General features: G+C 55.4%; 1 protein-coding gene across 1 annotated transcript in view; it reads right to left on the bottom strand.

Moving 5' to 3' along the window:
• ALX4 (ALX homeobox 4) overlaps window positions 1-13269 on the bottom strand; it is a 46534-nt gene continuing 33265 nt past the window's right edge. Inside the window, exons 3-4 of the mRNA XM_033119157.1 lie at window positions 7468-7596; window positions 1-4574 (exon numbers count right to left, since the gene is read on the bottom strand). Coding sequence (XP_032975048.1) covers window positions 4245-4574; window positions 7468-7596 — 459 coding nt within the window. The 3' untranslated portion in view covers window positions 1-4244. The remainder of the gene's footprint in view (window positions 4575-7467; window positions 7597-13269) is intronic.

Raw genomic sequence — 13269 nt, 5'->3', positions numbered from 1 at the left:
CAAGGGCGCTTGGGAGCGTCCAGCTGCTTCTGCTCTCCAGGTGGCCCCACGATTAGGCCCCGAAGGCCCCTTCTCACCAATAGCCCTCCCCTCCCAAAAAAGATGTAAGTGCAATAACTTACTTTGAAAGGCAAGAACGCTTCTATTAATAGTTTGCTATAATGTAGTTACATGATGGTATAGGCAGTAAAACTTTATAGAACTGACCTCATTTTTTTATACATTTTTCTGAATTTTTAATGTATTTTTAATATATATATATATTTTTAATATCCACCCCAGGCCATTAAGCTAAAGGAAAAATTGCGTTTATACAGGGTTAAAATATCTTACAATGAGAACAGTAAGTATCGGTTGAGGTTCATGTTCCTTCTAGCACTCAGCTCTCTTTCCAACCACTGCGCAGCCAAACAGATTATTAGACATGGAAAACTGTCCTTCAAAATCAGTAGTATAAAGGCCTAGCTCTATGTACGTAAGAGAAGGGGGGAGAGGGGGCGGGCAAGACTGGGTAATGTTGTGTTCACCGGAATAACGTTTCCTCCCTACAGCGTCCTTCGTGAAGTGACATGGGTGAGGTTGGTGTGACTTGGAGAAGTAGGGTTTTTGTTGCCTTCTCAGTTTTCTTTGTTACAGTCATGGATTATTATCCCGGAGGTCCGTTTGCCGGACATCCTCCCCCAGCTGGGCAGGTTTGCCTCTGCACCTGACAGTCAGGACCATCGAGCAGACAGGAAGCCCCAGAGTGTCTCTCAAGCTGTCTCCTCACAACCCAGCCCAGAGAGAATGGCTGCGTAAGCAGGATACACGGTAGTTTTCCTGGCAAATTTCCTCTTGTCTCCCCAGCCAAAACGAGGGCAGAGGGGGCGCTGGAGTTGGGCCCAGTGTAGCCACAGCAATGTGTGCTGGGCCCCCACCGCACGACTGCTGCCCCCCACCCCTTTGCAGTGTCTTTGCACTAACCTGGACACCGTGCTTCCCAAAGCTGGAGGCACGGTAGTGAGAGCTGAGAATCAAGTATAGTGGAAAGATCGCAAGAAAACATCACAAAGCCTATGTGTGTCCTCCCAGTGCCATTGCAGACGTGGGGACAAGCTTCTCCATGTGCCCCCAGAGCCCTCTCCTCCCAGGCCCAGGAGCAGTGACAGGATCTGAGGGTGGTAGCAGCACCTTAGTGTCAAGCCTTGGCCGCAGCCGGGATCAGAGGCTCAGTGTCGGGGAGGCTGCCCGTTGGTCTGCCAGCTGCCCAGCCCTTCAGGTTTCCATCGCCATCTCCGTTGAGATCTTAGGCAGATAGCCGAAGGAGGTCCTCGCGTCTTTGAGCTTATTCGCTTAGCAGTGACATACAGAGCACTGTCCACCCGCCTTCCTAAGGAAGCCAGCCGGCCCGGGGTCATCCGAGCTTGCTTATTCATCGATGAGCAGTTACAGGGACTCCTGCCGCCCTTGACGGCAGAACGCCTGGGCCTCGCCACCCAACAGAGATGGCTGAGGAGAGGGTGGCACTCAAGCAGACAGCTGAGCTGCTGAGTGAGGCATGAGGCCCGGGGGGGCTTCATGCAGCTGCCGCCCAATGCCCACTGAGGCTGCTGTCAGAGCCCGGGTGGCGTGTCCAGGCTCTTCTCTCAGCTTTGCCTCAGGTTAAAGGTGGCTGGGGCAGTCACTTCCCCACTGGGGCACGGGGTCGTCTCACGTCTATTGTGAAGGGATTGGACTGACAGGGTTTCTAATCCCCCCACCCAGCTCGGTGGTTCTGTGGTTCTCAGAGTGTTAGTTAGGCAGGTCCTAGAGAGCTGAGGCAGGGCGAGGACAGGCCTGGGGTTGGGTAGCCCCCTGTGGGGAGATGCACGGGGATGTTTTCATCATTGAGACTGGGCTGTGTTGGTGGGACAGGCAGCCAGAGCAACAGCTTCTTCTTCTACCAGAGGCTTTTTCGTCTCAGGTGTTTCAGTTGAAATTTGCCTGACTTAAGTCTAGCCCAGCCAGAAAGCAAATACATAGAGGATTGAGCACCAAGGGTTCCTTCCAGAAGAATCTACTTCAAGCCCTCTCTCTCTTCCCTCCTCTGGGGCTATCCTACTTCTCTTTCTTTATATACTGATTCTCTTCCTGGGTGAAAACGTACTTATGGTGAAAGTTCTTCTCGGATCCTTCCAGCCACTAGAGCATTTAAGGAGGAAGCAAGGACTGTTCCCAGCCTTAAGCAATTTTCTTCTTCCCCTGGTTAGATTTTGGGGAGTCGGAGTGATTTCAGTGACCCTCAGAACTGGAAAAGGCTTCTGAAGAGTCCTTCCAAGATCCTTAAACAAATGAAACCCTTAAAGCCAAACCGTCCAGAACATCTAATTCAATGTCTAAGACCCTTGTCACTTCTAGAAGATCAATTTTAGAGCTACGGTTCACACAGAGGTCTGACTGTGATTAAGGGAGGCCAAAGCCAGATCCTATCCCCAGTCCTGTTTCCGGATTAGATGAGAACATGAGGCCGAGGGGGAGACTGCGGTTTCCTGTAAACCCTGAGCAGCTTGAGGGCAGAGGATCCCACTCCCCGCCCAACCCCAGGGGCTGCCCTGTGTCCAGGCCCCCCGGCCCTCCTCACTGACCGGGTCAAGGTAGAAGGTAAAAAGGGCCTGGGCTTCTCCCTGGAGGCCACTGCTGTGGACTTCCCAGGTCCTGCACGACTCGCCTCAGCACAGACACCGTGTGCCACAAGCCTCAGTGACGGGTAAGACCCAGGGCCAAAACCCAAGCTGCAGGTCTCAAGTCAGGCCGATGTGGAGTCCCCCGCCCCCAAGAAGGAGGCCCCTTCTTACAGTCAGGGAAACCTGCTTTCGGAGGACGTCCTGCCCCCCAGATCTGAGATAGAGCAAGTGACCCAGAGGAGCTAAGCCCCACAAACCCTTTCAGAGGCCAGAGAGAGGGGCTGAGACTTCTGATCCCCTAGAGAAGAAGTGTCAGGGCAGGTTCTGTCTGCCCTACGCCTGGAGGACCATAGAGCCCCCACCCGCCATGGAAAGCTCTGGAAGGTATGGTGCCGTGCCAGGGATGGCTGATGACAGAAAGGCAGTCTGAGGCAGCGTGAGGGCAGATCTGCCTGCCTGGAGGCTGAGCGTAGGCCCACGTCCGCTAGTAAATCCTGTACCCTGCTCTCGACCCTCTTCTGCCATGACCCCAGGCTCTAGCTTGTGTGTCCCAGGTATAAATGCTTCCACGCCAGGGCACTGCTCAGCAGCCCCAGTGAGTGACCAGGGTGGGGCAGGGGAAGGGAGAAAGATCCTCCTGGAGGGGTCTGACTGGTGGAGAGCAGAGCTGCCCGACCTGCCACTGTCGCTGTCACCCTGCCTGCAGCGGGATCAGGCGAGCTGAAGGGCAGAAGTGTGTGCGCGATCCCCCGTCCCCACCTGGACACATCTCTGCAGCCCTTTCTCCCTCTAGAAGTTTTTCTTCCTCCAGCACCACGGGTACTGTGGGTGACCTGTATCCACCCCTTCAGTGTTCGCCCAGATCCAGTCTCCAGGGTGCAAGGGCGTGGGAACATGTCCCATCCTCCTGGATGCCAGCATTGCTGGGTGACAGCAGGATTCTTTGGCTCCAGCTCCTCTGCTCCTCTGCCCACGACCTCTGGGTGTGTCCAGTACAAGGGACCGCCAGGACCCAGGACGGGACTCCTCCGTTCAGGGAGAGGCGAGGCAGGTGCCCTGGGTCCAGGAGGCCAGATTCCATGCGCTTTTAGGAAGAGAAAAGGAGATGGGAAGGCAGGAGCCTGACTCTGCTGAGCAGCCTGTTCTTCAGACACAGTCGGGGGCCTGGTGACCAGGGACCACACAGAAGAGGGAGGGATGGACGTGACTGCACTGCTGCTGCTGGGTCTGGATGGGGATCTAAACTCGACTTGCCGGTTAAACCAGGCAGGATGGAGGCGCAGGAGTGGGGAGAAGGGGTCTTCAGCTTCTAATGGATGCACAACTGCAAAACTCGGCCATCCAGCTTCCTCCACTGCCTCTAGCCAGGAGCAGGGCTCTCGGCCTCTGTGCGGGGGAGGGGCGGGGGCCCTCTGCCCCCTCCCTCCCCACAGTCCACGGGGCCTCAGACTTGGGGCGGCTGAAAGTGCTGAGGGTCAGGCCCTGGCCCAGGCCAGGTTCCTAAGAGGACAGTCGAGTGGGAGGCTGGGGGCCTGGAAAGCATGGGCATGGCCAGTGCCCCAAGGTCGGGGAGGGCGCGGGGATGGGACCGCAGGGGCCCTGTCAGGTAGCCCAGGAGATGGCTGCACTGTGCTCCTTGGCCTTCATGCGGAGGGCGGCAATGCTCGAGGTCTTGCGGTCTGGCTCGCCGTTGAGCTCGTAGCCGTTGAGGCCTGGGCTGAGGCCCGCTGCTCCAAACAGGCCACCCATGTGCGTCTGGCCCACGTGACTGCCAGCCCCAGAGACACTCAGGAAGTCGGTGACGCTGCTGGCCCCAGAGCCAGGGGGGTGGGCATGAGGGGACATGCAGGCTGGCACCGGGTCGCAGGGGACCACGCAGGCTGGAACGGGTGAGGCAGCCCCATTGTTGCCAATCCAGGACGGGTTCTGAATCTGGGGAGAAGCAAGGGAGAGAGGTCATAGGCCGGCTGTGGTGGAGGTGAGGGGGGCCCATAAGGGGCCTCCCCTGCCCCCTGAATCACCTCTCCCCGCTTAGCAGCCCATCCCTAGGATGAAACCGTTCTCGAACTTACATGGGAGCCTCTCAATACTTTTAAGGCCTCCAGATGGACCCAGGAGGGCCTGGCTCTTATGCTTTGGCTCCTGTGTGCCCAGGGCCAGGCTCGCAGCAGCCAGAAATTCCCTTCTAAGAACTGAACTTCAGACTTCATCCGGGTCCAGTGAAAGGGCTGTCCTGGGGCCACAGCTAAGCAGCCCCTACCCAGCCGCTGGCTTCCTGATTGTAGACACAGTTGCAGGCTCCATCTCTGCATCCACGGATTCCTTGAGGTCAGAGGCTATGTCTGCCTTGCCTGAGGCCCCTCCCCAGGCCCAGCGCCTCCTCGGTACCTGATAAATGGGAGCTAACCCCAACTTGGAGGCTTTGGCGTTGGGAACATGTGCTCCGGACGTACAGGTTGTGGTGTGGAGGAGGTAGACATAGGAGTGAGGGCCTCAGTCTCTCAGAAGCCAAGGTCAGTGGCTGAGATTCGAGGGCTGGCACCATTGAGGCTTCAGAACTCACTCAGGATGGAAGGGGCTGCCTCGGGAGGTGGGGAGCCCAGTGAGTAGCTGGATGGAGCCTGGTGGATGCCCGCAAGCCTCAGGGGCGTGGAGGATGCCCAGGCAGCCGTGAGGGCTGAACTGGACCTCTTGTGTCCCATCCATGCAGTTGTAATCCCTTTCCCTCCCCAGCTTCCACCCCTGGACCCCTTTTTCGTCTAAGCATTTACGGGGAGGTAGAGCTGGGGACTCAGCACAAAAAAAAAAAAAAAAACAAAGCATCTCTCCCAGTGTCCTGGGTGGAGGGGCAGGGTGAGCAGGACGAGCTCTGAGGAGGAGACTGCTCCTCTCAGCCAGCACACTGGATTCCCGGTGGCCCTCAGGCTGCTGTGCTGGCCTGCCTCCCCGCGCCAGGATTTGGCATGCGCTCAGGGAAGGCAGTTAAAAGCCGAGTGAGGAGGGAACTCTACCCTCAAATCCCACCGGTATTGTCATGGCAACAAGAACGGCTTGCAGGTTGGCTCTGGTTCACTGGGTGATGGGGCGCGGATTGGCTTTCCCCCACTCCCTCTTTCAAGGTCTGGGGGGTGTAATACGTGGGTGAGAGGGAGGCAGGAGAGGGAGGAGCCCTCCTGTGTGGTTTTTCTCCCTCCAGCTTGCGAGCAGCAGAGATCAAGGCCAAGGAGTTAGGGCTGGAGGGCCACCCTCCAGGGGACAGGGGGATGCTGGGTTTGGGGAGGGAGTGAGGGGAGGAAAAGATGAAACGACGTAGCAGGAGCTGGGGCAGACGGTGTGTGTGTGTAAGACACCCCACATTCCTCAGCCTCACCCCCAGGCCTGACCCTTGACTCGTTCCTCATGAATCCTGGGAGGGGGGGCACGGCTGGTCTTGGTGGAGTCCCAGATATGCCAGTATGGCCCTGAGGCAGCAAGAAGTAAAGGGGACTCAGGAAGGTCTGTGCCACTGGCTCGCTGCTGGGTGGGGCTGGCCTTAGAGGCCATGACAGAAGGACTGAGAGGGAGGTGATGGCCCCTCTGCTGGACAGATTGGGGGAGTCAGGAGTGGACTCGGCCAAAAGTAGGTTTCTCCCAGTATCCCGGGTACCTGACCTTACTCATATTATTTCTTATCCCTTTGCATCTCACTGAGGACTCAACGGCCACTAGAACAGGGGGCTGGCTGACAGATATTGTGGGGACAGAGCCCCAAAAAGCAGTTTCCAGGCTCTCGGCCTCACATAGAAAGGTGCTGGCAGGTAGTAAATGGCCATCGAATGTGATCAAATGGCCATCAGCTGTGGCTAGTTGGCCGTCAGCTGTAACCAGTGAGCCATTGCCCATGAATATAACTGCCGTGGCTAGGCTAGCAGGAAAAGGGGGCCGGCAAGAAGATGGTGGCTGAGCCTGCAAGCGGCGCAGTGAGGGTTGAGAATTGTGTGGCTCCTGGTTCCTGTGTCTCCAACCCAGCCGCCAGTGAGAGTATAGTGGTGTGACTCCCCTACCTATGGCTCCGTGGGTGTTCCTGTTTGGCCTCACCATGTCCTGCGTTCTTATGTGGGGAGCGGGAGCAGAGACCCCGCATGACACCCCGCACGACACATGGCACAGCGAGCAGGGTCTCCCGCATGACAGATATCTACAAAGATGCTCGGTGGGGATAGAAGGTGAAGATGGGACACAGACGCCCAGGGGAACTGGCAGCCCACAGAGCAAGCTTTGTGAAAATGTATAGCTCACACAGTATTTTTGCGGTGTCTAGTTTAGACCTTACACAGCCTTTCAAAGGTGTTGGGATAGGGACTTTTATAATGTCCATGTTACAGATGAAGAAACTGAGGCTCAGAGAGCTTGTGATTGCCCAAAGTGAGAAAGATTGGGAGCTGGGCTGACAACCTGTCCTGGGACTCAGAAGTCCATGTTCATCCAAGTCCTCCAGATGTCAGCACTGCCTTTCCCGGGAACGCTGACGGTTCCTGATGGCCTCAGCCTGCCTTGGTTCTGACGCCCATAGCAAAAGTGGCAACAGCAGTAGAGGGGAAAGCCACCCTCACTGCCCCAACGTTCCCTTCCCTAAAGCCCAGCCAAGCCTGGGTCAACACGTGGGACAGAAATCGCTCTGGGTCTCCTACACTCTGTGGTATACAGGCACACACCTGAACGGGGCCTGAAGGGACCTTGGAGCCGTCAGTCCCGTCTCAGAGGACCTAGGTCCTTCTCTGAGGTACTCGTTCTCAGAGCGCGCGGGGCTGGGGGTCGGAACAGGCAGCTCAGGGCAGGGACTTACCTGGGCGTAGTTCTCGGCTCGGGTGAGGAGAGGCAGCTCATAGGCGGTGGAGAAGTGGGTTCGGACCTGCTGCATCTGCCCAAAACGCTCCCTCTTCCTCCACTTGGCCCTCCGGTTCTGGAACCAGACCTAGAGGAGAAGGTAGTTGTCACAGGGGTCAGACCTCGAGCTGGAAGCCTCACCTTCAGGAGGTACAAGCCGATCCCTTGAGCCCCAGCAGGACATGGGGCTACAGATAAGTGCTGCTTTAGTCCTTATCCTCCAGAGCTTACAATCTAGAATGACCACCCGAAAGTCAGGAAGGCGGCTTACCCCAGCTAGCCATGGGTATGACCGTGGGCCAGGAACTTCATTTTTCCTAAGCTTCAGAATAGAACAAGCGTCACACACACATGAAACACATCACTGGTCACTTAGCAATCATCCAACCAACCCCAACACATGGCCCAATCTGCTGTGGGCCACGGACCCCTGTGGAGAGCCTGATAAGGGCTGTGAATGCTCCTCCAGAAAATCCTTCTACTGGAGGACCTCTCTCTCTGTCTGTCTCTGTCTCTGTCTCTGTCTCTCTCTCTCTCTCACACACACACAAAGTTTTCCAAAAGGTTCATAGCTCCCCAGGGCCTATTGGCCCAGATTCCCTACCTTCCTGAATCCTCTCTGCAGCCTTCTATCTGGAAATACTCTCCCAGCTCAGAGCCCCCTATGTTAAAGGTTCTGTGGACAACAGGGGTTCAGCTGGGCAACAGAGGCAATCGGAGATGGCTTCTTGGAGGGGAGGACTGGAGCTGGGCCTTGAGTGTTGGTTGGAGGGAGGAAAGCCCAGGTCTGAGTTTAGAAACAGTAGGGCAGGCTCAGGAGGCCTCAGGAGGCCACGCTGCCCTGTTGGGGGGAGTGGTGGGAGAAAGAAAGTGGAAGCAGATCAGACTGTGGAGAGCCTTGAGTGCCGAGTGAAAGGGTTTGCCCTTGGTGCTATCAATAGAGGCGTCCGCTGCAAACTCTTCGTGCAGGAGAGTGCCTGATGCTGAGCAGGAGGGGAGCCCACCTGTCACTGACCAGGGGTGGGTGGGGGTGTTAGGTTGACTGGGAACCCCATGAGGAGGGTGGTCTCCGAGTCAGGGGAGGGAGCTGGAATCTCTGGGGTGAGGCGGGTCCATTTCCTTTGCTGGAGCATTTCAGGCAGGCTGAGGACTTTCCCAAGGCTCGTAGGAAGAGCTCACCTGTCCGTGACTTGGGATAACAGGATGGGGCAAGAGGTGAAAAGGGATCAGCTTTCAGGCCAGGAACGGCTTCAGGTTGAGTCCAAGGCAGACCTTGGAGCTCCCTGAGGGAGATTTCTGTCAGCTTGATGTGTGCCTGACAGCTGACTAAGGGGCACGTGGGCACAGCTGGAGCAGCACACCATCAGCAGCCTCGAGGACGGGGAGCACGGAGCCGTGACGAGGAGCTTGGCCACTAAGGTCCCTGCCGCGCGGGTGGAAACACTTCCCGTCCATCATGGGCAGTGCTGCTGCAGAGCTAAGTAAGAGGGCTCCTCTCCTGAAACAACTGTCAACTAGAGCATCAGGCTTCCTCAGAGGAAGGGGCTGGAGCTGCGCCCGAGGCACGGCCAGGCTCCCCCCAGGGCAGCACGCAGGCTGCTAAGCCTGAGGAGGCTTCAAGTAGAGCCGGGAAACGGAGTGTCCGTTGGAGCGTTGGCATTGCCTCAGTTTCTGCATCTGGAAAATAGGCCAATATCTGTATTGACATCCCCAAAGGGGTGGTGCCTCATAGGGCAGCAGGTGGGATAGCCATGAAATTTTGTCACAGGTTTTAGAGTACTTCACGCTTGTTTAGTTATAGGTCCTGAACTTTTTTTGCTGTCTTTTGCTAGAGGAAAGGAGTCAAAAAAGCTGCAGTATGTGTGTCTCATGTTCGTGTGGGGAGGGTGGGGGTGAGGAGGGAGTGTGGGACTACACCCCATTTTCCCTCCCTAGTCCCAAGTATACATGTTCACAAGTGTGCGCACACACACACACACACACACACACACACACTGGCCAACATTTCTTTCAGAGTCACTCCATCTCCCCTCTTGACTCTGTGTCCTCCCTGGAGACTGGCCCTCTCCTGAGCTTGGGGTCTCAGCCCCGCCCCAGAGCCTCCTGGGGCCTCTTTTCCCCCGGGGGCTTTGGGGTCCAGGCCCAGTCCGACCGCTGGGAGCCAAGGGCATATCGGGTCTCCTTTCTGCGCTGCTGAAATGGGATCCCCCTTTATCAGTGGCCTGGACTGGGGGACTGGGGGCAGGATGAGAGACTGCATCAGAGGAGCTTGTTTTCATTTCATGTTTAATTTCCTGCAGGCTTAGCTCAGTCTTTCCGCTCCTTCCTCCACCTCCCAGGGTTTTCTGTGGGGGGAGTTGGGGAGGAGGGGAGAAGCCCCCTGGAGGCATCAAGATGGCTTCTTTCTTTGGGGGTGGGGAGAAGGCAAGAAAAAGCTTGTGTTGCTGCCACTGTGGGGGTTTCCCTGAGTCTCTGTGGGCTCCGGTCACTGTGTGGGAAATGTGAAGGTGGAGAGACACTGGTGGAGTGTCGCGTGGGCTCTGGATGGGCTGGGAGAATCACAGAGTGAGGAGGAAGGAGGCCAGGGTCCCAAACGGGGCCTGGAATTGAGGGGAGGAGCAGAGTTGGGGGAGATGGAATGTAAGGTGGGGGGGCTGGAGCTAAGTGTGGGGGAGGAGGAGGCGGGGGAGAGGGGAGACCTGGTTATCGAGGAAGATGGATGAGCAGGCGTGGGACAGGCAGCAGAGATAGCACTGTCTTTGGGAAGGGAGTGGCTTGGGGTCAGGCTGAGGGCTGTATTTGAGGGCTAAAGATGGAGCTTGGGGGAGGCGGCCCAGCTGTGGGGGAGCAGCCCAATGGGAGCAGACCTCCCCACCTCCTTCTCCGGTTCCTTCCTCCCTGGGCCTTACCCTGTATGCAAGATTGGAGCTTTTCTGCTCAAATCAAAGCTTAAGGCAACTTAGCCTCTCGGGTCTTCAGTGTTCTCACACATACATTGAGTGATGGCAGGGGTATCCTCACGGGGCCCCCTGTGCTGACATTCATGGGCCCTGAGGCTTGGAGTTGCCTTCCATTTCTGACCCCCGGAGCCTGGGACTCTGAGACACCCCGACCCGCCCCCGCCACAAATGCTCTGTGCCCCAGGCCTGTCTCCACTGTACGGCCCTAGGAAGGACAGTGGCCTGCGAGGTCCTGGCCTTCCAGTCTGCATGTCTCACCCCAGGACCACCCCAGCATAGGCCCACTCAGCACAGGCCTCTCCCCAAGGAACCAACTGTCTTGGCAGAGGCCTTGCTAACCGCAGCCCATCTGGGGCCAGGGTGGGGTGGCCCAGGGCGAGGGAGGGAGGGAGGCCTCTGTCTTATTGTCTTCAGACACCAGCTGCGGAGATTGGAATCCCAGACAGCAGAGAGAGGCCCCTTCAGCCCCCTGGAGCAGGGCCAAACCCCGGGCTTCTTCCCAGGAAAGGTCCATCTCGGCGCCCTCATCGCCTCCTCCCTGTCCCCACCGCCACTCTACGCCAGGCACCTGGCTTCCCACCAGCTGAGTACGGGCCCCGAACTAACTCAACAGAGGCAGGCAGGCAGGGGGTTCCATCACCACTCCCTCCACTCCCCAGGGCACTGTGGGGCTCAGGGCTCAATCCAGAGGTCTGACGCACATGAAGATCCCACCCACCCTGCTGCCTTTATACAAAGAAAAGTCTCGGAACAATCTGGCATGTGTCCTGGTACAGCAAACTAAAGTGGAAGAAGCAGTGGGATGGAACTCGGGAGTCCTCGATTCTAGTCTCAACACTGCCAGTGAGTCACTCTTCCTGACTCGCCTGATCCCCGGCAATCATTTCCCACCTCGGGGGCCTCTTCTTCCTCGTTATCAAACGAGAGGACCAGGTGATCCTCTCCAGCACTAACATTCTATAATTCTGTGATCCTCCCCTTAGATGATAAGATACACAACCCATTCGGGTTTCCCTTTCTGCCGTGGCTGCCAGGAAGCTCAGGGTTGCAATTTGTGCTCAGTGACAACTATGATCCTAAGCCTAGATTTTTGGCATAATTACCTTTCCGTTTCATGAAGTTGTTGTTGTTGTTCTTAGATGAAAATAAAGAAAATAGTAAATCTTTCATTGTAAGCTGCCTCAGCTCCATTTTCCGATGTAGGCGTCAATTGTGTGTGTGTTTGTGTGTGTGCTCGTGGGCAGACAGAATACTCTATTTTAGGTGGTGATTGAAAAATGCTAGACATGCCCCAATGTCATTTCCATGTCTTGTACAGAAAGAGCCATCCTTCTTTCGATACTAAGTGAATTCTACTCCTGGATATTCCCATCCATTTGTTAGGAGCACACACATGCACACACGTATGTGTACACATCCCGCACAGGAAAGGAACTGGTTTGTCCCCACCAGCTCAGCACTGGAGAGGAATAAAACAGGCAGCCTGCTCTCAGGAACTTATGGTTAAACAACCTGACTATCCAGAATTACTTTGGGTACCTGAAGTTCATGGATGGCTACATATTTACTGATAACTGTTAGTCCTCTTCACATTAGCTATTGCAGAATGAAAACATTTCTGGCCTGAATTACAAATGCCTCTGCCTTAATAAACAGAACATGGTAGAGAGTGATGAACCTTTTATTGACGCCTAATGCAACAGGGGACGCCCTCGGGCCTGCTGAGTAACCAAGGGCTTTGTCCCGGCACTGAAAGGCCCACTGAGCTGAGCTGAGCTGCTTTAAATAAATAAATAAATAAATAAATAAATAAATAAATAAATAAATAAATAATAGTATTTTTCTCAAACTGTTGATTTCCCTAACCCACTGGAGGGGGGGGGGGCGGGGAACTGCTATCTAACACCTTATTTGCCATTTCTAACATGCTCTGGGGTGGAAAAGCAAACTGAGCAAGATTTATTTTGTGCTAAGTTGAAGCTTGAGCTCTAGTGTGTGAATTTTGTCACCTGTTTTGAGGTATTCAAAGGTCTTGGCTTCCTTTCTGATTCTTTCTTTGCTGAATTTCATGCAAGGTGGGGGAACGCACCTCTCTGGACAAAAGAGGTCAATTGGTCCACAGATATTTCTTTTTTGCCCTTGTCGCTCTGAGTTCAGCCTTCTCTGATTGGTAGGAATACAGTGATGAACAACCAGACAGTACCTGCCCTCAAAGACTCACTTTCTAGTGGGAGGAGACAAGCAGATCAAATACTTTAAGCCAGTCATAAATTCTACAAAGAAGATAAAATAGGATAATGTGGTAGTAGGTAACCTGGTTTGGTTGTGTTCTGTTGTGTTGGGTTGTGTTGGTTTGGGTTGAGTTGGGTTGAGCTGTGTCGGACTTTGTTGGGTTGGGTTGGGTTGGGTTGGGTTGGGTTGGGTTGGGTTGAGCTGTGTTGGACTTTATTGGGTTGGGTTGAGCTGTGTTGGACTTTGTTGGGTCGGTTTGGTTGGGTTGGGTTGCGTTGGGTTGGGTTGAGCTGTGTCGGACTTTGTTGGGTTGGGTTGAGCTGTGTTGGACTTTTTGGGTTGGGTTGGGTTATGCTGTGTTGGATAGTGTTGTGTTGCGTGGCTAGGTGGTGGTAGGGACTAGTGCTTTTGCCATGGTGGGCAGGAAGACTTCTCAAAGGAGGTAAATCTAGTTGGGACCTGAACGATTGAGGAATAGGGGGGCCATCCTGGGCAGAAGGAAGAGCTGGATTGTTCCCTAGTTCTGCCCATCGAGCTGCTGTGGGTGTCTTTAAGTTTATCCTGTTTCC

This window comes from Rhinolophus ferrumequinum, chromosome 11, assembly GCF_004115265.2.
Source record: "Rhinolophus ferrumequinum isolate MPI-CBG mRhiFer1 chromosome 11, mRhiFer1_v1.p, whole genome shotgun sequence".
In the NCBI taxonomy this organism is placed as follows: domain Eukaryota; kingdom Metazoa; phylum Chordata; class Mammalia; order Chiroptera; family Rhinolophidae; genus Rhinolophus; species Rhinolophus ferrumequinum.
This window is presented reverse-complemented; position numbering and strand designations above follow the sequence as displayed.